The sequence below is a fragment of the Pan paniscus genome, chromosome 1, assembly GCF_029289425.2.
Source record: "Pan paniscus chromosome 1, NHGRI_mPanPan1-v2.0_pri, whole genome shotgun sequence".
NCBI classification, from domain to species: Eukaryota; Metazoa; Chordata; class Mammalia; order Primates; family Hominidae; genus Pan; species Pan paniscus.
Window position 1 is genome coordinate 92,313,922 of NC_073249.2, and position 23,197 is coordinate 92,337,118.

Below are 23,197 nucleotides of genomic sequence, written 5' to 3' on the forward strand. Positions count from 1 at the left end.
TCCACAACCTAACCAGCACTTGTTTTCTTCTGACTTTTTGATAACAGTCATTCTAACTGGAGTGAGGTTATACTTCATTGGCGTTTTAATTGTATTTCCCCAATAATTAGTGATATTGACCATTTTTTTCATGTACCTGTTGTCCATTTTTACGTCTTCTTTAGAGAAATGTCTGTTAAAGTCTTTTGCCCATTTTTTAATCAGCTTGTTTGGTTTTTTCCTGTTAAGCTCTTTATATATTGTGGATATTAACACCTTGTCAGACATAAACTTTGCAAATATTTTCTCCCATTCTATAAGTTGTCTTTTTACTCTGTTAATTGTTTCCTTTGCTGTGCAAATTCTTTTCAGCTTGATGTAATCCCACTTGTCTAATATTTGCTTTTGTTGCCTGTACTTTTGTATTTTAAAAGGTCCAGTCTTTTAGAAGAACAATTTGACATTATATGTTATTACTTAAAATGTTTGTATACTTCATCCCAGGAATTCCATGTCTAAGAATTTATCCTAAGAAATGCATGTGTAAATATACAAAAATATATCTACAGAATTACTTAATGCAGCATTACTTGACATTTAAGAAACAACAACATCCCAAACATCCATTAATGGGAAAATGCTTAAATGTATTATAGCATATCTATACAATGGAATACTTTGTCATTGTTATAGAATAATCAGGTAAGCGGGGCATGGTGGCTCTCGCCTGTAATCCCAGCACTTTGGGAGGCCAAGGCGGGCAGATCACCTGAGGCTGGGAGTTCAAGACCAGCCTGATGGAGAAACCCTGTCTCTACTGAAAATACAAAATTAGCCGGGTATGGTCGTGCATGCCTGTAATCCCAGCTATTCAGGAGGCTGAGGCAGGAGAATCGCTTCAACCCGGATGGCGGAGGTTGTGCTGAGCCAAGATCGCGCCATTGCACTCCAGCCTGGGCAACAAGAGTGAAACTCTGACTCAAAATAAAATAAAATAAAATAAAATCAGGTAATATATTTCCAAAATTATCAAGTTGTAAATGTAAAAGTTATACTTTATTGTGTGTAAATTATGCTTTAATAAAGATGAGTTTTAAAAGTTAGCGATGTAGATTTTTTAAGTAATACCACAGAAAGATGCCCATAATATATAGCTAAGGGGAAAAAGCAGGTTGTAGACCAGTATGTTATTGTGATCCCATGCACGTGTGTGCTTTTAATGTATTTATTTATGTGTCTATGAGTGTACTTATACATAGAAAAGATCTAGAAAGTATCACCAAATACTCAACAGAAGTAATTTCTGAAAAAATAAAGAAAATGGTAAAACTTTTTATTTTTACTTAGATAATTCTGTAAATTTTGATTTTATTAAATGAATAGCTGGGTTTTTCATTTTTTAAAAAATTTCAGTAGTTTTGGGGACCAGGTGGTGTTTGGTTACATGAGTAACTTCTTTAGTAGTAATTTCCGAGATTTTGGTGCGCTCGTTGCCAGAGCAGTGTACACTGAACCCAGTGTGTAGTACTTTATCCATCACCCCACTCTCACTCTTCCACTGAATCCCCAGAATCTATTATATTATGCTTAGGCCTTTGCGTCCTCATAGCTTAGCTCCCACTGATAAGTGAGAACATACAATGTTTGGTTTTCCATTCCTGAGTTACTTAGAATAATGGTCTCCAACTCCATCTAGATTGCTGTGAATGCCATTATTTTGTTCCTTTTTATGGCTGAGTAGTATTCCATAGTGTACACACACACACACACACACACACACACACACACGTATGTATCACATTTTCTTTATCCACCCCTTAATTGATGGACATTTGGGCTGGTTCCATAGTTTTGCAATCATGAGTTGTGCTGCTATAAGCACGTTTGTGCAAGTGTCTTTTTCATATAACGACTTCTTTTCCTCTGGGTAGATATCCAGTAGTGGGATTGCTGGATGAAATGGTAGTTCTGCTTTTAGTTCTTTAAGGAATCTCCATACTGTTTTCATAGTGGTTGTAATAGTTTACATTCCCACCACAGTGTAAAACTGTTCCCTTTACACCACATTCATGCCAACATCTATTATTTTTTGTTTTTGTAATTATGACCATTCTTGCAGGAGTAAGGTGGTATCGCATTGTGGTTTTGATTTCAATTTCCTTGATAGTGATGAGCACGTTTACGTGTTTGCTGGCAATTTGTGTATCTTCTTTTGAAAATATTCTATTCATGTCCTTTGCCCACTTGTTGATGTGATTGTTTTTTCCTGATGATTTGTTTGAGTACTTTGTTGATTCTGGATACTGGTCCCATGTCAGATGCATAGTCTGTGAATATATTCTCCCACTCTGTGGGTTGTCTGTTTACTCTGCTGATTATTTCTTTTGCTGTGCAGAAGTTTTTAAATTTAATTCAGACCCATCTATTTATTATTGTTTTTGTTGCATTTGCTTTGGGTTCTTGGTCATGAACTCTGCCTAAGCTAATGTCTAGAAGAGTTTTTTTAAGTATATTCCAGGGTTTATATGGTTTTGGGTCTCAGATTTATGTCTTTGATCCATCTTGAGTTGATTTTTGTGTAAGGTGAGAGATGAGGATCCAGTTTCATTCTTCTACATGTGGCTTGCCAATGATGCCAGCACCATTTGTTGCATAGGGTGTTCTTTCCTCACTTTATGTTTTTGTTTCCTTTATCAAAGATCAGTTGGCTGTAAGTATTTGGCTTTATTTCTGTGTTCTCTCCTTCCATTGTTCTACCTGTCTGTTTTTATACCAGTACCATGCTGTTCTGGTAACTATAGCCTTGTAGTATCGTTCAAAGTCAGGTAATGTGATGCCTCCAGATTTGTTCTTTTTGCTTAGTCTTGCTTTGGCTATGTAGGCTCTTTTTTTTGTTCCATATGAATATTAGGATTGTTTTCTCTAGCTCTGTGAAGAATTATGGTGGTATTTTGATGGGAATTGCATTGAATTTATAGATTGCTTTTGGTAGATGGCCATTTTCACAATATTGATTCTACCCATCCATGAGAATGGGATGTGTTTCCATTTGATTGTGTCATCTGCGATTTCTTACACCAGTGTTTTGTAGTTTTTCTTATAGATATCTTTCACTTACTTGTGAAGGTGTATTTCTAAGTATTTTATTTTTTGTAGGTGTCATAAACAAGTTTGAATTTTTTATTTGATTCTCAGCTTGGTCACTGTTGGTGTATAGCAGTGTTACTATATACCCAATATACACAGTGATTTGTGTACATTGATTTTGTATCCTGAAACTTTACTGAATTCATTTATCAGATCTAGGAGCTTTTTGGATGAGTCTTTAGGGTTTCCTAGGTATACAATCATGTCATCAGTGAACAGCAACAGTTTGACTTCTTCCTCTTTACCAATTTGGATGTCCTTTATTTCTTTCTCTTGTCTGATTGTTCTGGCTAGGACAAAGAGCTGTTTTTAATTTTAAAAATACATGTGTCCTTAACTCATTTTCTCTCTCAGTTCCAGTGTCTCGCCCCATCCTCACCCTCAGGGTTCCCAGGGCCCAGGCTGTGGTGGGGGACCTGCTGGAGCTTCACTGTGAGGCCCCGAGAGGCTCTCCCCCAATCCTTTACTGGTTTTATCATGAGGATGTCACCCTGGGGAGCAGTTCAGCCCCCTCTGGAGGAGAAGCTTCTTTCAACCTCTCTCTGACTGCAGAACATTCTGGAAACTACTCATGTGAGGCCAACAATGGCCTAGTGGCCCAGCACAGTGACACAATATCACTCAGTGTTATAGGTAAGTTGACCTAACCAGCAGCACAAAAATAAAAAGACCATCTCCCCTAACTTTACCAGTAGCCAAGATCAGAGGTACAGTTTCTAGAGTTATTTGCTGTGTGACATCCTGTCAGGCTTGGTGCCTACACAGCCTCCATCTCTGAGTTTTGTATCCTACACGTTCAGGAACTTGCACCTTCCCTTCCCTTGCTGTACTTTTCCTGCTAGCAGCAGTCAAGCCACCACGACCAAAATTCCCCTAACATAGGAGTAAAGGCTTTCAAAATACAAACTATATTCTGGCCAACAGTGATAGTAAGAAAGAAAGTTATAAAGTTCTGTGTGCTTCACCTTGGAAGAGATTTAGTTGTGGTTTTCTCTGTCTGCCAATCAATAAAAAGGCCAACACAATTCTCTTATTGGCTCACACATTTCTCTCTAGCCTCTCCTGCCCCTGTCCCAGAGTGGGTTGGGTTCCCACCCAAGACCCTTGTTAGAAGACATAATTCTTCTGCCTCCTTACCTGCTCCTGTTCCATTCAGCAACATCAAGATCTTCCATGCATCCCTGTCACAGGCAGATTCCTAGTTATGCTCACTCTCAGTGAAGGCTTTGGCACTGTACTTTCAGTCTTTCTCCATACTCCACAATCTGCCATCATTTCATGACTCTCATGGTCACATGTATAACCCCCTTAACACCATGGCCTGTCCTCTCCACACCAGTCAGCCACTCCCACATACATACACTACTTCATCTCCAAAAGGACAATTTTAAGCCCTTATTATCTGACAACCACCCCCTGGCCTTCTGCTTGCGTCAGCTCCTCCTATCACTATTGTTCTCAGACCTCAACAGAACTCCCAGGTCATTAATACCTCCACTAATTCCTACTACACTAGACAATAACCCCCTCCACTCCCACCACCAAATTGAGTGTCTAGCTCTGTATCCACCCAGTAACTCATCTGTCCTTTTCCTAAAATATAGAGGAGAGGACTTCCCTCCCCATAGGTGAACATCTCCATCTGGTCTCCAGATTTCATCATTTTGTGCATTCTCAGAAGCTATGTAACTGATTATCCCTTTCTCTTCTGTGGCCCCCAACATCTCTGTCTCTGTAGGATCCTTTGCACTGGCATGTAACATGGTATATCTCTCCCATATCCAAGGAAAACTCTCTCTTGGTCCCACTTATACCTCCATACACTACCCCTTCATGGCTAAACTTCCAAAAACAGTCAGTTACCCAGACTGTCTCCATGTCCTCATTATCCACTAGGCTCCAATCTACTAGGTTTTTCCAACCTCTCCACCAAAATGTTTCTCACAAAGGTCACTGATGACCTTCAAGGCTTTAAATCCAATGGCCATTTTTCAATCCTCATCTTCCTTGACATCTCAGATATATTACATGTTGTTTACCATTTCTTCCTGCTTGAAACCCTCCCTTCAGTGAATCTATCTTCTTCTGGCTCTCTTCTCTCCCTGGCCACTTCTTCTCAGTCTTCTTTACTGGCTCCTCCTTTTATAGAAAACCTTTAAGCATTGGCATGTTCCAGAACTTTGACTTATGCCCTCTTCTCTTATCTAAATCCTTTCTCTGGATGATCCTGGGTATGTCATGTATAAATGGCCTTGTCATCTATAAATAATGATTCCTAAACTTCTATCTCTAAAAGGGACCTCCCACTTGAGCATCTGCACATGACATATCTTCACTCAAATATCTCAAAAGCACATCAATCTGAGCATTTCTAAAACTGAACTGCTGACATTCCCTTCCTCTTTCAAGGGTTCCTACCTCTGTGAAACACATCTCTTCTCAACAGATACACAAAGCAGGAACAGGGGAGTCTTCCTCAACATTTCTCTTCCTCACCCCTCACAGCCAGTTAATCATTAAGTCCTGTTGATTTGACTTCCTAAATATTTCTTGGGTCTCTATCTCTACCACCTCTATCTAGACAAGTCCACCATCATTTTGACTACTGCGGTGCCACTCATCTATCCCTCAATTCCACTTCCATTCCACCACAGTCCATTTCATGCACAGAGGTCAAAATGGTCTTTTAAAAGGGACAAATTTGATCATCTCACAGCCCTGCATAGATAGACTGATAGACTTCCCATTGCTCTGTGAAGAAGGATGAAAATCCTTTCATGGCTTATGAAGTCCAGCCTAGATCTCCAGTCTCCTATTTCATGGTAGTTTGCAGACTCTTCTCAGTGTGATGCTACTTTATTTCAATAATTCAAATGTGCCAGTCTTATTCCCAACTCAGGGCCTTTGCACATACTGTTTGCCTGCCTGGTGCACTCTCCACCTCCATCATCAACTGGTTAATTTCAATGTTAATTTCAAAGGTCATTTTGTGAGGAAGCTTTCCTTGACTAACACATACATTTCATAGTACCCTGTCCTTTATCAATTATCAAAGTTTTAATTGTAATTTACTGTATTTTTATTTAATTGCTGCCTCTCATCCTTCTGGATTGTAGGCTCTATGAGAGCAGCAACTATGTCTTTCTCATCACTGATTCCCTAGCATGTCATGCCATTTTGGGGACTTTTTAAATGCTCAATTAATTTTTATTTTTGCTCAATTTTTTTGAAAATTTTTGTTCAATTAATTTTTGATGGATAAATGAATGTAAAAATGAGCAAATAACTTGACAATACTCATTCTCTTGTGGGCCCTATTTCTGATGCAGCCCAGATGCAATTACATCCCTGGTGATGTAAGCAGCAAGTCTCTCTTGTTCTTCATTTTCTGTTGAACTGATTTCTCCACTCTCCAACTGTCTTTTTACCTCTAAGACACCTGAGTTTCAGTTTAATCTTTGTTTTCACATTCTTCAAACACATTTGAGTTTGTATATTCCAGTATTCCAAGCTGTTTATAGCACTACACAAATGTTGTTCTTTCTGGAGATCTGAAAATGTTGCTGAGTTTTGAGTAATGTCACAAGGGCATTAAAAACTGAGAAAAACATTCTTCCATTTGAAATGTCTTTAGCATGAAGGAATATATTTTAGCAGAAGCAGCTGATACATAACGTTTTTCCTCCCTCAGTTCCAGTGTCTCGTCCCATCCTCACCTTCAGGGCTCCCAGGGCCCAGGCTGTGGTGGGGGACCGGCTGGAGCTTCACTGTGAGGCCCTGAGAGGCTCCTCCCCAATCCTGTACTGGTTTTATCATGAAGATGTCACCCTGGGTAAGATCTCAGCCCCCTCTGGAGGAGGAGCCTCCTTCAACCTCTCTCTGACTACAGAACATTCTGGAATCTACTCCTGTGAGGCGGACAATGGTCTGGAGGCCCAGCGCAGTGAGATGGTGACACTGAAAGTTGCAGGTGAGTGGGCCCTGCCCACCAGCAGCACATCTGAGAACTGACTGTGCCTGCTCTCCCTGCAGCTGAAAATGGAGCCACAGAGCTCCTCAGGGCTGTTTGCTTGTGTGGCATCCCAGCACACTTCCTGCCTGCAGAACCTCCCTGTGAAAGTCTCGGATCCTTTGTGGTATGGTTCCAGGAATCTGATGTTTCCCAGCAGTCTTCTTGAAGATGATCAAAGCACCTCACTAAAAATGCAAATAAGACTTTTTTAGAACATAAACTATATTCTGAACTGAAATTATTACATGAAAATGAAACCAAAGAATTCTGAGTATATGTTTCTCTTCCGTAGAAAAGATTAAGCTGTTTCTTGTCCAGATTCTTCTCTCATTGACTTCTAACAAGCCTCTACTCTTGAGTTTCTTTCATTACTGGGGATGTAAATGTTCCTTACATTTCCACATTAAAAATCCTATGTTAACATAAGCTATGTGTACAGCCCTTCAGGAGACACACTCAGCGATCTTTAAAGCAAGGGACACAGGTGACCAGGGCGGAGAATGGGGAGCAGGATGACATGGAATGGAAATGGACATCCATCACCCAAATTCCTCTATTCTCGAAGCTGTTCTTTGGTCTCTTTCAATTAAGTGTAGTAACCCAAGGAAAGCTGCTTCTAGTGAGCTTTGAATCTTTTTGGTGATGACCTCCTACAAGCCAAACTTTGAAACCTCTGTTTAGAGAGACCTGGTGTTTAGCAAAAGTATGCTAAGGGGTGTTGAGATGAATCTTCTAGACTTGGCTCTGAAGATAACTAGCTGTATGACATTGGCCAAGCACCTTTTCCCATACTGACCTCAATTTCCACACCCATGAAGTGGGAAAATCAGACTAGATGAAAATCATGATCATCCTTTGTCCTAGAATTCTATGATTTTGGTAGACAGGGAATATGGATTATGCAGACGTACAGGTTCCTAGAAGGAGATGTGCAAAAGTAAAAGCAGGTTGTACCTGCCCCTGGAATATATCCTGGAGAAACACGAGACCATACAATGGTATGCAATCACCATTCCAGTCATGTAAATCAAAATATACACTGATGCTCTTATTCCCTTTGGCAAGGTGCCTGGGTATCATAAGGAATAGACAGAGTCACATAAGCAGGTTGATCTGGGCATGCTAACCCAGGATCCAGCATCTCACAAAGTAGCCAGTGCAACCATCTCATTGTTATCCAGGAGGTGATGACTTCAGATTTGGGTTTTCCCATTCAGTCAGCTGGTTCTTCTTCCCCCACCAGCAGCACCAACCTCATCCAATTTTCCTGAGATTTGCAGGGGCTCTCCCCACACAGTTTACACACCTATCCCTTAGAGCCAGCACACAGGCATGTACCACGGACCGAGGGCTGCTCCATCTTTCCTCACAATACAGCAAGCCAACACATCATACCTCCTACATTCTATACTTATGATTTCATGATTTGCTGCTCATCCTCACTCCCTTGTTTCTATAATTCCCTGTCGCAAATGCATGTTATTTTTGCTGCTGTTATCACAGCTAAAGGGTTTCTTGCCCAGCCTGAATGAATTGTGTCTGAATCCTGAAACTAGGACCCAGGTCATAGAGACCAGGAGCTGCCAGAAAAGGAAATATTATTTCTTATTATCATCATAACCAGTGTCATCATCATCAACACTCACTGAGCCTTCACCAGGTTCCAGGCTCTGTGCTAAATGTTTAATAGGCAATATCTCATTTAATTATTAAGATAAACCTGTGAGGATAAATTTTAAGCTATTGTATCCCCTATTTGCGGAAAAGAAACTGAGGTTTAGAGAAATGAAATAACTAGCTTGCAGACACACAGCTAGCCAGGGTAAAGCCAGGTTGAAGCATGGTCCTCTCTAACTCTTCACATTAGTCTGATACATGATGACATTTTCTCATCCATTGTCACCACTTTTTAACACAACATTTTAGTTTTTAGTAATTTGTTATTCTGAAAGAACACATGAATGTTTGTGAGGAAAAAGATCAAATAATACAAAAGGGCCAATATTGAAAAGTAAAGGTCTCTTTCTACCTGCTCATATCACTTCTTACGCACATATTCTCCAGACATAACCACTGTTAATTGTTTCATGTGTATGCTTCTAGAAATAATCTACAAACCTAAAGGTAGATAATTTTTAGAAAGCTAGAATAATATTACACATATAGTTATGCCAGTTGCATTTTTTAACTTAAAATACATCCTGACTTTTGTTTAAGAAATGCATCTTGGATATCATTCATGTTTCATTACCCAATCCAGTAGGTTGTCTCTAATTTTTAGCTCTTGTAAAAATGCTACAATAGAAATTCTTGTAGAAATATATTGGCATATTTTATGTCAGTATCCCTAAAGGAGGTGGCCCTAGAAGTAGGACTTGAACTCCTGGGCTCAAGTAATCCTCCTGCCTCATACTCCCAAATCGCTGGGATTATAGGCGTGAGCCACTACACCTGGCCCACTAGAAGCAGATTTGTTGGGTCAAAGTTTATGTGCACTTTAAATTTTGTAGATATTGCCAAGTTGCCATTCAAGGAAGTGTGTTAAATTTGTATTACCACCAAGGGCACATGTAGGTGCCTGTTTATCTACAAGCTAATCAGTATGATCAGTCTATTTAAGCTTTGCCAACCTGAAAAATAGAAAAAAGAATAGTATTGTATGGTTGTCTTTGTGTTTAGTTAATTAGTAATGAAGATGAGAATCTTTTTATATATTTATTGTCTATTTGAAGTTTTCAGTGATTTATACACTTTTTACAGTTTTCTATTGGATATTTTTGTACCCAGAAAACTATTAGCAGGTCAAAGTAATTAGCTTTATCATCTATGTTTTAATCTACTTTCCAAGATTGAGATATGACTTTTTACATTTTTTTATGATACCTTTTGTTTCTTACAAATATGTTAGAAGCAGAAACTGCTGTTGACTTTTTGTTCTCTTTCAGTTCCGGTGTCTCGCCCCGTCCTCACCCTCAGGGCTCCCGGGGCCCATGCTGCGGTGGGGGACCTGCTGGAGCTTCACTGTGAGGCCCTGAGAGGCTCTTCCCTGATCCTGTACCGGTTTTTTCATGAGGATGTCACCCTAGGAAATAGGTCGTCCCCCTCTGGAGGAGCGTCCTTAAACCTCTCTCTGACTGCAGAGCACTCTGGAAGCTACTCCTGTGAGGCCGACAATGGCCTCGGGGCCCAGCGCAGTGAGACAGTGACACTTTATATCACAGGTAAGTTTCCCGTGCCCGGGCCACAGATGCGGACAAAATGTTTCCTCCGCGGACCCTCTGATAACCCTCACAGTGCTTGATCAGGAAGGCACTCCTCAGGGAGAAGTAACACAGCTGGCAGCTCTCTAAACTGCTATATTTCCTGAAGTGCTTCTGAAGTGATGGCGTTGGGGCTGAGAGCGCGGGTTGGCGGGCGGGGGGCAAGAGCGCCACTGACTTTAGAGTTCCTCACCTGGCTGCCTCCTCTCTCACTGGCCACCGGCCACACTGACCCTGGACACTTGTCTCAGGCGCAGAGACGGCTTCCTCACAAAGACAGGAGCCATCTTCTGTGCCACACCAGCCCCTGCTTAGCTGCCGGGGACCTGCTCACCTAGGTTCACCCTCAGGCCCAGGCAGCAGCTTCCGGGAGCGGGCAGTTCCAGACCACAGCCTCTCCTCTGGCTCACACACAGGGTCTCCCCCTCAGGGCTGACCGCGAACAGAAGTGGCCCTTTTGCCACAGGAGTCGCCGGGGGCCTGCTCAGCATAGCAGGCCTTGCTGCGGGGGCACTGCTGCTCTACTGCTGGCTCTCGAGAAAAGCAGGTGGGTGACTCTGGGCACACCTTGGCTTGAGTTCATGCCCTTCCCAGCAACGCTCCCTTGGGCCTCACGCTGCCTTTGTGACCATCCCAGGCTCGCAAGAGCTCATCCGCTCTGTCCCTCAATCCTCTTCCTTTCCCGCTGGGTCCTCCAGAATTGCTTGTACCAAATGCACAGTTTTCAAAACAGACCTATAAGGTGGGAGATGTCTTGATGAGATGTAGTTTATCCAACATCATAAACTACAGAGTGTCTTCCTCTCAACCCTTATAAGACCCCCCCAACGAATGGGAAGAGGAGGAGAAAAACTCAGAGAAATAGAAATGAAAATAGAACCAGATAGGATTCAGTAATTTTCTGATTTTTTAAATATACACTATTTTTATAGTTGATCAAGTCTGTTTTCCTGCCTTGGAGATTATCTTTAAAATCTCCAAGTTAAAGGATTACGGATTGTGGACTCCCGTTTCACATCATAGCAAACCCCTCTGGCAGGGTCAGTAGTTTTTGCCCAATCTGCTACCTCCCTGGGACATAACAAAGAAGGATTCAACCTTCAGTGACAGCAACTCCTGGCAGTTTCTAAGTGAGCCTTGCCTGAGCTGTGCCCCACTGAGGGTCTCATCTTCCTGAATCCAATGCTCCTCTGCTTTCCTTTACAGGGAGAAAGCCTGCCTCTGACCCCGCCAGGTAAGAGCTGAGCTGCATTCCTGTGTGATTAGTGAAATGTCCACAGGGTGGAAAAATGGAATTGAATCTGATGATTACCAAGAGCACAGTTTCTGCCAGGTGCTACTGAGCTGGGGTGTGGCCACTACCTGTTGTACGTCCCTGGGGATATCTCAAGGCAATTCCCAGGACCTTTGCACCCACCCCCTTAGCTGTATAGGCTGTTATCTCATCAAGTATTAATTGCCTTTTCATTTATTAACCCACATCCTTGGACCATTGTTGGCTTGGTTGTCTGAATGACCACTATGACCACCAAGTCTTTCCATATCTTGAGATGACCTTAGCTCAGTCAACCTAGAAATCTCTGGAGATGCTGATCTCATCAACACCTCTTGTGATAACAACTGAGAAGATGGAGCCACACAACTTGGCCACCCAGAGAGGTCACTCTGCCAGCAGGAGGTAGTCCCTGTGAAGAAGGGGCCACCATCTTGTATCCCTAAGGCTGACTTTAGGAGCCACACAAAGGCTCACAGCTATCCCTGGGCAAGCCCACGATAGCAGCATCCAAACCATGTAGAGCACCTCGGAGCCTTCTGGTCACTGATCTCTCTGAGCATGCAGGCTTCGGAGCCAGCTTTGAGCCTTGGCTCATCCCCTTTCTGGTTAATGATCTTCATAAGTCACTTCTTGGAGCCTCCATTTGTTTCAGCTAAAACGAGGATGAAATAGAACTAACATCGTATTGCTGTAAGCATCAGCACCATGCCTGTTACATACTAGATGACCATAAAGCCTGGAAACATATATAATATGATTATGATTCATAATAGAATGCCCATGGGCAATTCATTATGTACTTGTTCATGTTTCCAGGCCTGGCAGCCACCCTGCAGTAAGAAGTCACTCACTAGGAGTGATCATTATAGCTCCTTTGTCTGGATTCCTAAGAAACATTCACATTTCTCTGTCTCGCAGGAGCCCTTCAGACTCGGACTCCCAAGAGCCCACCTATCACAATGTACCAGCCTGGGAAGAGCTGCAACCAGTGTACACTAATGGTGAGGCCCGAGGATCCTGCATTTGGCAGAAGCCGGAGGGCTGGTGTGGGAAAGCGGTGGGGCAGGAGATGGGGAGGGACTATGCCGAGGCCTAGAGGGCTCTAGTCCTTCCAGAAAAGAGACTCTGGCTGGGGGAGGAGGAAGTATCTCTAACAAGAGGCAAGAACCTCAGCATCCTCTGAAACTTCAACTTCTTTCTAAGCAAATCCTAGAGGAGAAAATGTGGTTTACTCAGAAGTACGGATCATCCAAGAGAAAAAGAAACATGCAGGTAAGACCCAAGGATGTCTCTGTTCTGGCCCACCCTCAGCTTAGACAGTATAGCTCAGTTTCTACCCACTCAGCAGATCTGAGCCAGACAGGCATAGAGCCGCCCCTCCCACTGGGTCATGGGGCTTCTTTATTTGTGCCTATGCTGCTTCAGGTGAATCCAAGCCTCCCCTGCACTCTCCTTTCCCTATTCTCTGCAGAGGGCCCCAGTATAACCTGAATAACAAAACTATCTTTTTGGGCATTCACTTAACCTCTCAGAGCTTCAGTATCCCTATCCATAAACTGTGACTACTTCCCTACTGTCTTAGTCAGTTCTGGCTCCTGTAACAGAGTGCCATAAACTAGGTGACTTAAAGAACTAATATCTATTTCTCACAATTCTGGAGGCTGGAAATCCAAGATCAAGGTGCCAGCATGGTCAGGTTCTTAGTGAGTGCCCTATTCCCATTTTCCAGAGAGATGACTCCTTGCTGTATCCCCCACACAGCAGAGAGAGAGGGAGAGATCATCTTTCATGTCTCATCATGATAATTATCATGACATAATTGTCACCCAAAGGCTCCACCTCCAAATGCCATCACATTGGGGATTAGGTTTTAACCCATACTTTTGTAGAGCAACACAAATATTTAGTTCATAGCACCTACCTACCTGTACTAGTTTCTGATTGCTGCTGTGACAAATGACCATAAATTTGGGGGGATGAAGCAGTACAAATTTATCATCTTACAGCTCTGTGGGTCAGAAGTCTGACGCCGGTCTCACTAGGCTAAAATCATGGTGTTGGCAGGGCTGTGTTCCTCCCTGGAGGCCCATCCACTTTCCTGCGCCCATGTCCCCTTCCTTTCCCAAAGCCAGCAAAGTCACATTTCTCTAACCATTCTTCCATACACAGGCCTCCTTCTGACCTCACCTGAGAAAAGTCCTTGGGTTTTAGAGAATCATATGAGTATATTGGGCCCATCTGGATAACCCAGAATAATCTCCCTATCTCAGGGTCTGTAATCCTAATCACATCTGAAAGGTCCTCTTTTCCATTTAGGGTAATATAGTCACAGGTTGCAGCAATTAGGGCGTGACATCTTTGGGGGCACATTATTACAGCTACCATGCTGTTTCATGGGGTAACTGTGGGGACTAAATGAGAAAATAGGTGTGGAAATGCTGTTGAAACTGCAGAGGGTTGAGCAGCTGTGACGATGACTACATGCTGGAGGTCTGGCTGTGTCATCAACCCTCACTCACAGTCGGTGGTTTGAAATGAGGGAATCCCAGCCCGGCTGCCTCCTTATTCGGAGCAGGAAAGAGGAACAAAGTCCTTCGGGGCAGGCTTTTCTTTCTACCTCTGCTTCATAAAAAGTGCTGCGCGATTTTAGCCAGTGTGCTTCCCTCTCTGGTTTTCTAATTTTTCTTATATAAAGTCAAGTGAATTGTGTTTGTGCCTCATTCTTGGTTCTATAGCACCCCTCTGAGACATGTGAACTCATTCACTCTTACAAGCCCCTTTGAGGTATGCGCTGTTACTACTCCCATTTTACAGATGAGGAAACCAAGGCATAGACACCTTAAATGACTTGCCTGGAATCTTATAGTCAATCACCAAACAGTCTTCTCCAGAGTCCAAACTCTAGACCAAACTCTGCTTCTTCTTGCAATTCCAGGGAGTCCTGATGCTCATTCCAAGCCAAAAGGGCAGAGCCTTGTCTGGAGAATGTCATATTTCTCTCCAGTTTGATGCTAATATAACAATAATAATTTATAATATCTATCATGTGCTGAATAGTTCCTATTATGTGCTGGGTATAGTTCTATAAGTGCAATAAATAAATACACTATATTTGTATGGATAGCTCTTAGAACTATACCTGTAGCACTTATATAGAACTATGGCATGCATACATATGATAATAGAGAGAGAGAAAATGTATTGAATATAGCAATCAGGACTGTACCTGACACATAGAAACTGCTCAACACATGACAGATGATAGAAATAATATATGCACAGACACACAGATACATGTGCTCACACATATGTGTAAACTCATATAGCTTCACCACAACCTTACAGGCAGAGGATATTTTTATTCCCATCATATAGATGAGGCAACTGAGGCAAGAGATGTTGAGTGACTTCCCCCAACCACGGAGGTGACAAGACAGGCGGCAGGCTCAGTTTCAGGTGGCCTAGACCCTGATGGAGTGTGCTCTCTAAAACTTGAACCCACCACACCTTCCCAGAACAATAATACCAATTATGCTCAAATAACTAACAAGATAAAAGACAAATGACTTTCTCTTGAGGGCCTCTAGGCAGCTCAGAGTGGGCCACAATGTGTGAAGGGAGTTGAAGAGAGGGTCTGTCAGTGCTGAGAGGCTGAGGGAGTTGGGAATGGAGCGGGACTGGGTGAGCACCAACTAAGAGGAATGGCTACTCACCACACAGAGGGAGAGCAGGCCTCCAGGAGGCTCAGGGCTGGCCCCACAGCGCAGGCGCAAGGGAAGAGCCCCATGCCAGTCTTCCACAACTGAACACTTTCCTCTTTCCACAGTGGCCTCTGACCCCAGGCATCTCAGGAACAAGGTGAGTCTCCCCTTCTGCATGCCCTCCCGCACCCCCAGGCCCACCCTGGTCCTCACGCATGTGCTCTTGCCTCCTAGGGTTCCCCTATCATCTACTCTGAAGTTAAGGTGGCGTCAACCCCGGTTTCCGGATCCCTGTTCTTGGCTTCCTCAGCTCCTCACAGATGAGTCCACACGTCTCTCCAACTGCTGTTTCAGCCTCTGCACCCCAAAGTTCCCCTTGGGGGAGAAGCAGCATTGAAGTGGGAAGATTTAGGCTGCCCCAGACCATATCTACTGGCCTTTGTTTCACATGTCCTCATTCTCAGTCTGACCAGAATGCAGGGCCCTGCTGGACTGTCACCTGTTTCCCAGTTACAGCCCTGACTGGCAGGTTTTTTAATCCAGTGGCAAGGTGCTCCCACTCCAGGGCCCAGCACATCTCCTGGATTCCTTAGTGGGCTTCAGCTGTGGTTGCTATTCTGAGTACTGCTCTCATCACACCCCCACAGAGGGGGTCTTACCACACAAAGGGAGAATGGGCCTTCAGGAGATGCCGGGCTGGCCTAACAGCTCAGGTGCTCCTAAACTCCGACACAGAGTTCCTGCTTTGGGTGGATGCATTTCTCAATTGTCATCAGCCTGGTGGGGTTACTGCAGTGTGCTGCCAAATGGGACAGCACACAGCCTGTGCACATGGGACATGTAATGGGTCTCCCCACGGGGGCTGCATTTCACACTCCTCCACCTGTCTCAAACTCTAAGGTCGGCACTTGACACCAAGGTAACTTCTCTCCTGCTCATGTGTCAGTGTCTACCTGCCCAAGTAAGTGGCTTTCATACACCAAGTCCCAAGTACTTCCCATCCTAACAGAAGTAACCCAGCAAGTCAAGGCCAGGAGGACCAGGGGTGCAGACAGAACACATACTGGAACACAGGAGGTGCTCAATTACTATTTGACTGACTGAATGAATGAATGAATGAATGAGGAAGAAAACTGTGGGTAATCAAACTGGCATAAAATCCAGTGCGCTCCCTAGGAAATCCGGGAGGTATTCTGGCTTCCCTAAGAAACAATGGAAGAGAAGGAGCTTGGATGAGGAAACTGTTCAGCAAGAGGAAGGGCTTCTCACACTTTCGTGTGTTTGTGGATCACCTGAGGATCCTGTGAAAATACAGATACTGATTCAGTGGGTCTGCGTAGAGCCTGAGACTGCCATTCTAACATGTTCCCAGGGGATGCTGATGCTGCTGGTCCTGGGACCGCACTGCATGCATGTGAGGCCCTGTAGGTCTCAGCAGAGGCCCATGGAGAGGCAATGTGTGGCTCTGGCTGCCCAGGGCCCAACTCGGTTCACACGGATCGTGCTGCTCCCTGGCCAGCCTTTGGCCACAGCACCACCAGCTGCTGTTGCTGAGAGAGCTTCTTCTCTGTGACATGTTGGCTTTCATCAGCCACCCTGGGAAGCGGAAAGTAGCTGCCACTATCTTTGTTTCCCCACCTCAGGCCTCACACTTTCCCATGAAAAGGGTGAATGTATATAACCTGAGCCTTCTCCATTCAGAGTTGTTCTCCCATCTCTGAGCAATGGGATGTTCTGTTCCGCTTTTATGATATCCATCACATCTTATCTTGATCTTTGCTCCCAGTGGATTGTACAGTGATGACTTTTAAGCCCCACGGCCCTGAAATAAAATCCTTCCAAGGGCATTGGAAGCTCACTCCACCTGCCACATGGCTTTTCATGCTTCCAAGTGTCAGGGCCTTGCCCAGATAGACAGGGCTGGCTCTGCTGCCCCAACCTTTCAAGGAGGAAACCAGACACCTGAGACAGAAGCCTGTATGCAGCCCAGTGCAGCCTTGCAGAGCACAAGGCTGGAGGCATTTGTCATCACTACAGATATGCAACTAAAATAGACATGGAGCAAGAGAAATGCATTCCCACCGAGGCCGCTTTTTTAGGCCTAGTTGAAAGTCAAGAAGGACAGCAGCAAGCATAGGCTCAGGATTAAAGAAAAAAATCTGCTCACAGTCTGTTCTGGAGGTCACATCACCAACAAAACTCACGCCCTATGCAGTTCTGAGAAGGTGGAGGCACCAGGCTCAAAAGAGGAAATTTAGAATTTCTCATTGGGAGAGTAAGGTCCCCCCGTCCCAGAATGATAACGGCACAGTGGCAGAACAAACTCCACCCTAACGTGGGTGGACCTTGTCCAGTCTGTTGAAGGCCTGAATATAACAAAAGGGCTTATTCTTCCTCAAGTAAGGGGGAACTCCTGCTTTGGGCTGGGACATAAGTTTTTCTGCTTTCAGACGCAAACTGAAAAATGGCTCTTCTTGGGTCTTGAGCTTGCTGGCATATGGACTGAAAGAAACTACGCTATTGGATCTCCTGGATCTCCAGCTTGCTGACTGCAGATCTTGAGATATGTCAGCCTCTACAGTCACAAGAGCTAATTCATTCTAATAAACCAATCTCTCTGTATGTGTGCATGTGTATGTGTGTGTATAAATGTATATGCATTTGTGTACACAGATAGGTGTATATCTGTGTGCTTACCTCATGGGTGCATGTGAGTACACACAAAAAAACCACACACACACAAGCACACACATCCTGTTGGTTCTGTTTCTCTAGAGAACACTGACAAACACAATGATTAACAAGGGTGTGAGAACCAAATGGGCGGGCTAAGCATCTGCTCTCGAGGCTGGACTTCCATGAGAGGGAAGGCTTCCGTCTTTAGAACAGATACATTTTTCTAGTTTGCAACCTTGTGCTGGTCTTGAGTGAAGAGGAAGGAGAAAGTGAAGAAATTCCCCCATGCTTTAGCCTGGGATAGGACAGACCCAGTGAAATGGGTCTATCTATAATTTAGAATGGGCAAAGAGCAAACCTCAGCCTCGAATATAGTGTGGCCTGGAGTGGACTCGAGTTCTTGAGGGACAAAATCTCAACTGCCCAGCAGTGGTCTTAGGAGGCTCCACAGAGGCAGAATGTTTCTTTGAGGGGACAGCCCCACATATTAGGAGAGCAGTATGGCTCTTGTGACTGTAGAGGTTGACATATCCTAAGATCTGCAGTCAGCAAGCTGGAGAGCCAATAGTACAGTTTCTTTCAGTCCAAATGCCAGCAAGCTCAAGACCCAAGAAGAGCCATTTTTCAGTTTGAGTCTGAAGGCTGAAAAACTAATGTCCCAGCCCAAGGCAGGAAGAGTTCCCCCTTACTAGAAGAAGAATCAGCCCTTTTGTTTTATTCAGGCCTTCAACAGACTGGATGGTCCCCACCCACATTAGGCAGGGCAATCTGCTCTATTTAGTCTAATTATTCACATGTTCATCTCACCCAGAGAGACCCTCACAAAACACTCAGAATCATGTTTGACCAAGTATCTGGACACTCTGTGGCCCAGTCAAGTTGACACATAAACTTAATCATCACAATCACAAAGGTGGTCTCTTGGCTGCACACATTTTTGGGGGTTGTTTCTCTGTTGGTTCAGATCTCTGAGCTGTTACTTTTAGGGTCTCCTCAAAGAGAAGAGAGGCTCGGCTTCCCTCACATTTGTGGTTAAAAGAAATATTCTAAGATTATGCCCACTTCCTCTTTTTGTTTTGTCTTTTGTCACTTCTCAAAGTCCACCTGTCTCTTTGACATCTAGCTGACCTGTTTCATGTCTCCTAATTTTACCTCAACTAACCAACTTTGTCTTTGCCCTCTTCCAATCTCCTCTGATTAATACTGCCCACTCAACAGAGAGCTTGCCATAAGAATAACTACTACTTATTGAGGAATTAATGTGTCATACCTTATGCTAAGCTTTTTGCATAAATTATCTTATTTAGGGTGCATAACAGACCTATGCAATACTTATTCATTACTGTCCCTGTTCCTGGAACCAAGCTGAGTTCGGCTGTGTTTTCTCAAGGCCCAATAATGAGAAGCAGACAAACTAGGAAAGAAGGGAATTTATTGCTGTAACCAGATACAGTGAGAAGGTCAGAGATAATTCTATCAGTCCAACTCAAAGTGTTACAGTTTTCTCAGTGCTTATATAGGTTGGGGTTATGTGCCTCTGTGCAGTATAGCATTCACCTAAGTCTATTGGTAACTAATTTTGTTTCAACTAGAAGGTCAGAGGCAAAAAAAAAAGCTTGCTAAGTCCAATTAAAAGGCCTCCAATACCTTCAAGGCCTGTCTACTGTGGTACTGGAGTAATTATTTCTCTCTTATCTCCTTTACGGCTTGGTCCGGAGAGCTGTCTTAGACTCTCCAATGAATCTATTCAAACAGCTGCCTCTGTTACCTTGACTAGTCTCAGATTTCATTGACCAGAGACAGGTCCTGGCACTAGGAATCTGTGACTGTCTCTATTATTTTGGCTTGCTCCAGGTTAGGGAGAAGCCCATGCAAGGCTCCTACTGACCATATGTTTCATTTCCAGCTTTGATGTCTGGGCACCGATTTCCCTAGGTTTAACTATTTGCTCAATGTTAAGGCAGTGCTGTGGAAATTTGTCTGTGTAGCTGGGGTGCTATGCAGGCCTGTCTGTGTGACTGTCATGCAGTCCTGTCTGTGTGACTATCAGGGAGAATTGGCCTGCCACATCCCTATTTTACAGATGAGGTAACTGAGACTTAAAGAAATTAGTTTAGACTAAGATCACACAATAGTAAGTTAGAGCTAGAACTGTGCATCCCTGGAGTCCATGCTTAGTCGCTTCACCAAATGTCCTCAGTGAGTATCGTGGGTCACAGAGTCCTATTTGGGGAGAGGCATTTGTGAAGCAGGAAAAGAGCACACAAGACTTGGAGCCGGAAGGCCTGGCTCCTGTACAGGCCACTGCCCGTTGCTGTTTAACCTCTCTGAGCTCTGGTTACCTCATCTATAAAACTGGAAAAGAAATAACAGCTGCTTGACTGAATTACATATGGAAGGAGGTAAGGTTTGAGAACGCTATGCAGATGTTCACGGAAGCAGGTGGGGAGGTGCCTGTGTTTGTTACCAAGTTTGCATTGCTTTCTGTTTGCCTTTCTTGGTCCCTCCCCCATCATTACGGTGGAGCAGCTGCTGAATTGCAAAAACATACTTCAGGGCCAGGCACGGTGGCTCATGCCTGCAATCCCAGCACTTTGGGAGGCCGAGGCGGGTGGATCATGAGGTCAGGATATCGAGACCATCCTGGCTAACACGGTGAAACCCCATCTCCACTAAAAATATAAAAAATTAGCCGGGCGTGGTGGCGGGTGCCTGTAGTCCCAGATACTCGGGAGGCTGAGGCAGGAGAATGGCATGAACCCAGAGGCAGATCTTGCAGTGAGCTGAGATTGCGCCACTGCACTCCAGCCTGGGTGACAGGGCGAGACTCCGTCTCAAAAAACAAAAAACAACAACAAAAAAAGCATACTTCAGAAGAAAATGATGGAAAATAATCTGGTCTTCTTTTTCATGTGAGGGGAATGGGATAATTAGATGGGAGGTGTGGGAATGCATAAACTCAACATTTCAGGGATTACATAAATTCATAAAATCTTTCTGATTTGAATGTTCTTTAATCATTTTCCAGAGAAATAAAAGCAAAGGGGTGATGTCCCCAGAGACACTCTTCCAGGTGGCTTATTGACAAAAGAACATATTTGCTTATAAGAAGGCTGTGAATAAATACAAATTTCGTGGGTGGGGCCCAGCATATCCTGCAGCTCTACGTTTCTTGGCATCAGGCAGTTTAAGAGATTAAGGACTCTGATGAAAAGAGATAAAATGAGAGTGTTCAGGCTGCTGGGTGCCTCAGGGACGTGTCCTCCACGCCCGGCCTCAGCCTCCCTTCCCATCTCTCCACCATTGCTCTCGTCCATCTTATGTGTTTGTCCCACACCTCTGAACACCACGTCCACCTGTGTCTCCAAGTGGGGCACCACAGAGCAAACCCGATGGATAGATCTGGTCCAGAGGCGGCCTTGTGGCCATGTTGGTGGATGGAGGAGAGCTGGGGGAAGACATGGGAGAATAAGGCTTAGAGGCAGGTGCCCCTCACTTGCCTTCCTTCCATCTGACCAAGCTGTGCTCTTTGTCAGGGTCACTGTCACCTGGCCTCACCAAAAATAGAATGAGCTCTGCATGGGAAGGGAAGAAGGAGGAGGTGCTGTGGCCATAACCATGGGGTAACAGGGGCGTAGGGAGGGTGAGGGAATAGCTCAGGAGGACCCTCCCCAGCTGGCCCAGGGACTCCAGGCCTCAGGCTTTGGGGTGTGAGAGTGGTCAGGGAGGGGTGAGTTGTTTAATTTTCAAGTCTTATTACTAGAGAAGGCCTTGAAGGGCATCCACTTCTTGTACTTTTCTCATGCTTGGGCCCCTCTACAGCATCCCTGCTGAGACATCAGCCAGCCTATGCTGGAATGCTTCTGGGGCCAGGGAGCTCAGCACCTCACCTGGCCTGAAATCACCAAAGGTTAGAGCTGGAAGGGACCCTTGAGACCATCAGGCCCTGCTCATGCTCATGTTTCCTGTCACCCTTCTTGCACTCTGAAAGTGACCTCCCTGTCACTCTTACCCTTAAGGAGAGTCTGCTCCCTGTACTTATTAGCCAAACTGCCTCCTTCAGATGTCACCTTCAGTAGCTAAACTGTGGGGCAAGGCAGTGTGGGAGCTCCTCCACGCTCCTCACTATCATTTGCAAATTCCTTCACTGAGTATGTGTTCTTATTTAGTATGAATTCATATTCAGTGCCTACAACTGAGAATTGTTGAGAAGTCATCAAGAAGACCCACCTTGCCACTATGCACATCCTCAGTTTTGCCTACAACTGAGAATTCTTATTCATATGTATTCATATTCTGTACCTACAACAGAGCCAGGTGCTTGCTGTACTAAGTACTTGGAATACATTGGTAAACAAGGCAGATTAAAAAAATTCTACCCTCAAGGAGCTGACATTCTAGCAGGGGAAACAGACAGGGAACGCTAAACGTGATAAGTATGTAACTTATGTCATGATTTAGAAGGTGGCATGCGCCATGAAAAAGAAGAAATAGAGCCAAATAGGAGGGTTAGGATGCCCAGAGGAGGCTGCAACAATAAAGAGTGGTCGAGGAAGTCCTCACAGAGACGGTGATCTGAACAAAGGCATGAAATGTTCCATGGCCATTTGGACAGCATACAGGAGTCAGAGGGAGGAGTGCCCCAAGAAGAGGGCATAAAATAGGATCACACCCAGCAAGTTTGGGGCTAGACAGCAGAGAGCCACGTGGAGGCAGGGGGGCCAGTTAGGAGACCACTACACCATCCAGGTGAGAGATTATGACAGTTGAGATGGGGTGATGGTGGTGGGGTCAGAAGTGATGGAATACTGGGCATATCTTGAAGCTAAAGTATCCAGAATTTTCTGATGGATTAAATGAAGATTCAAGAGAAAGAAAAGAATCAACATGATTCCAAAATACTTGGCCTGAGATTCTAGAAAGATGGCAGCTCCATCCTGAGGTGGAGAACACTGTAAGTGGAACAAGTTAGGGGAGAGGATCAGAAGTTTGGTTTTGAGCAATGGACATGCAGGTGGAGATGTCAAGGAGACAGTCAGTGACAGAAGACTGGATTCAGGAGGGAGCTCTGGAGATGTACATGTCAGTCATTGGCATCGAGGATGGCATGAGGGCATTGAGGATGTGCATAGTGATGAGGTGGGCC

General features: G+C 44.4%; 1 protein-coding gene across 2 annotated transcripts in view; it reads left to right on the forward strand.

Annotated features, from left to right (window-relative positions):
* Nucleotides 1-17,995, forward strand: part of FCRL5 (Fc receptor like 5) — a 39,415-nt gene extending 21,420 nt beyond the window's left edge. Inside the window, exons 9-17 of one of the 2 annotated variants that reach the window (XM_003821014.6) lie at nt 3,481-3,759; nt 6,818-7,096; nt 10,084-10,359; nt 10,829-10,945; nt 11,605-11,632; nt 12,593-12,675; nt 12,878-12,946; nt 15,501-15,532; nt 15,610-17,995. In XM_003821014.6, the coding sequence (XP_003821062.4) occupies nt 3,481-3,759; nt 6,818-7,096; nt 10,084-10,359; nt 10,829-10,945; nt 11,605-11,632; nt 12,593-12,675; nt 12,878-12,946; nt 15,501-15,532; nt 15,610-15,699 (1,253 nt within the window). In that variant the 3' untranslated portion in view covers nt 15,700-17,995. The remainder of the gene's footprint in view (nt 1-3,480; nt 3,760-6,817; nt 7,097-10,083; nt 10,360-10,828; nt 10,946-11,604; nt 11,633-12,592; nt 12,676-12,877; nt 12,947-15,500; nt 15,533-15,609) is intronic. The other variant, XM_008974494.5, reaches the window with a different exon arrangement.
* Nucleotides 17,996-23,197: the final 5,202 nt, after the last annotated feature.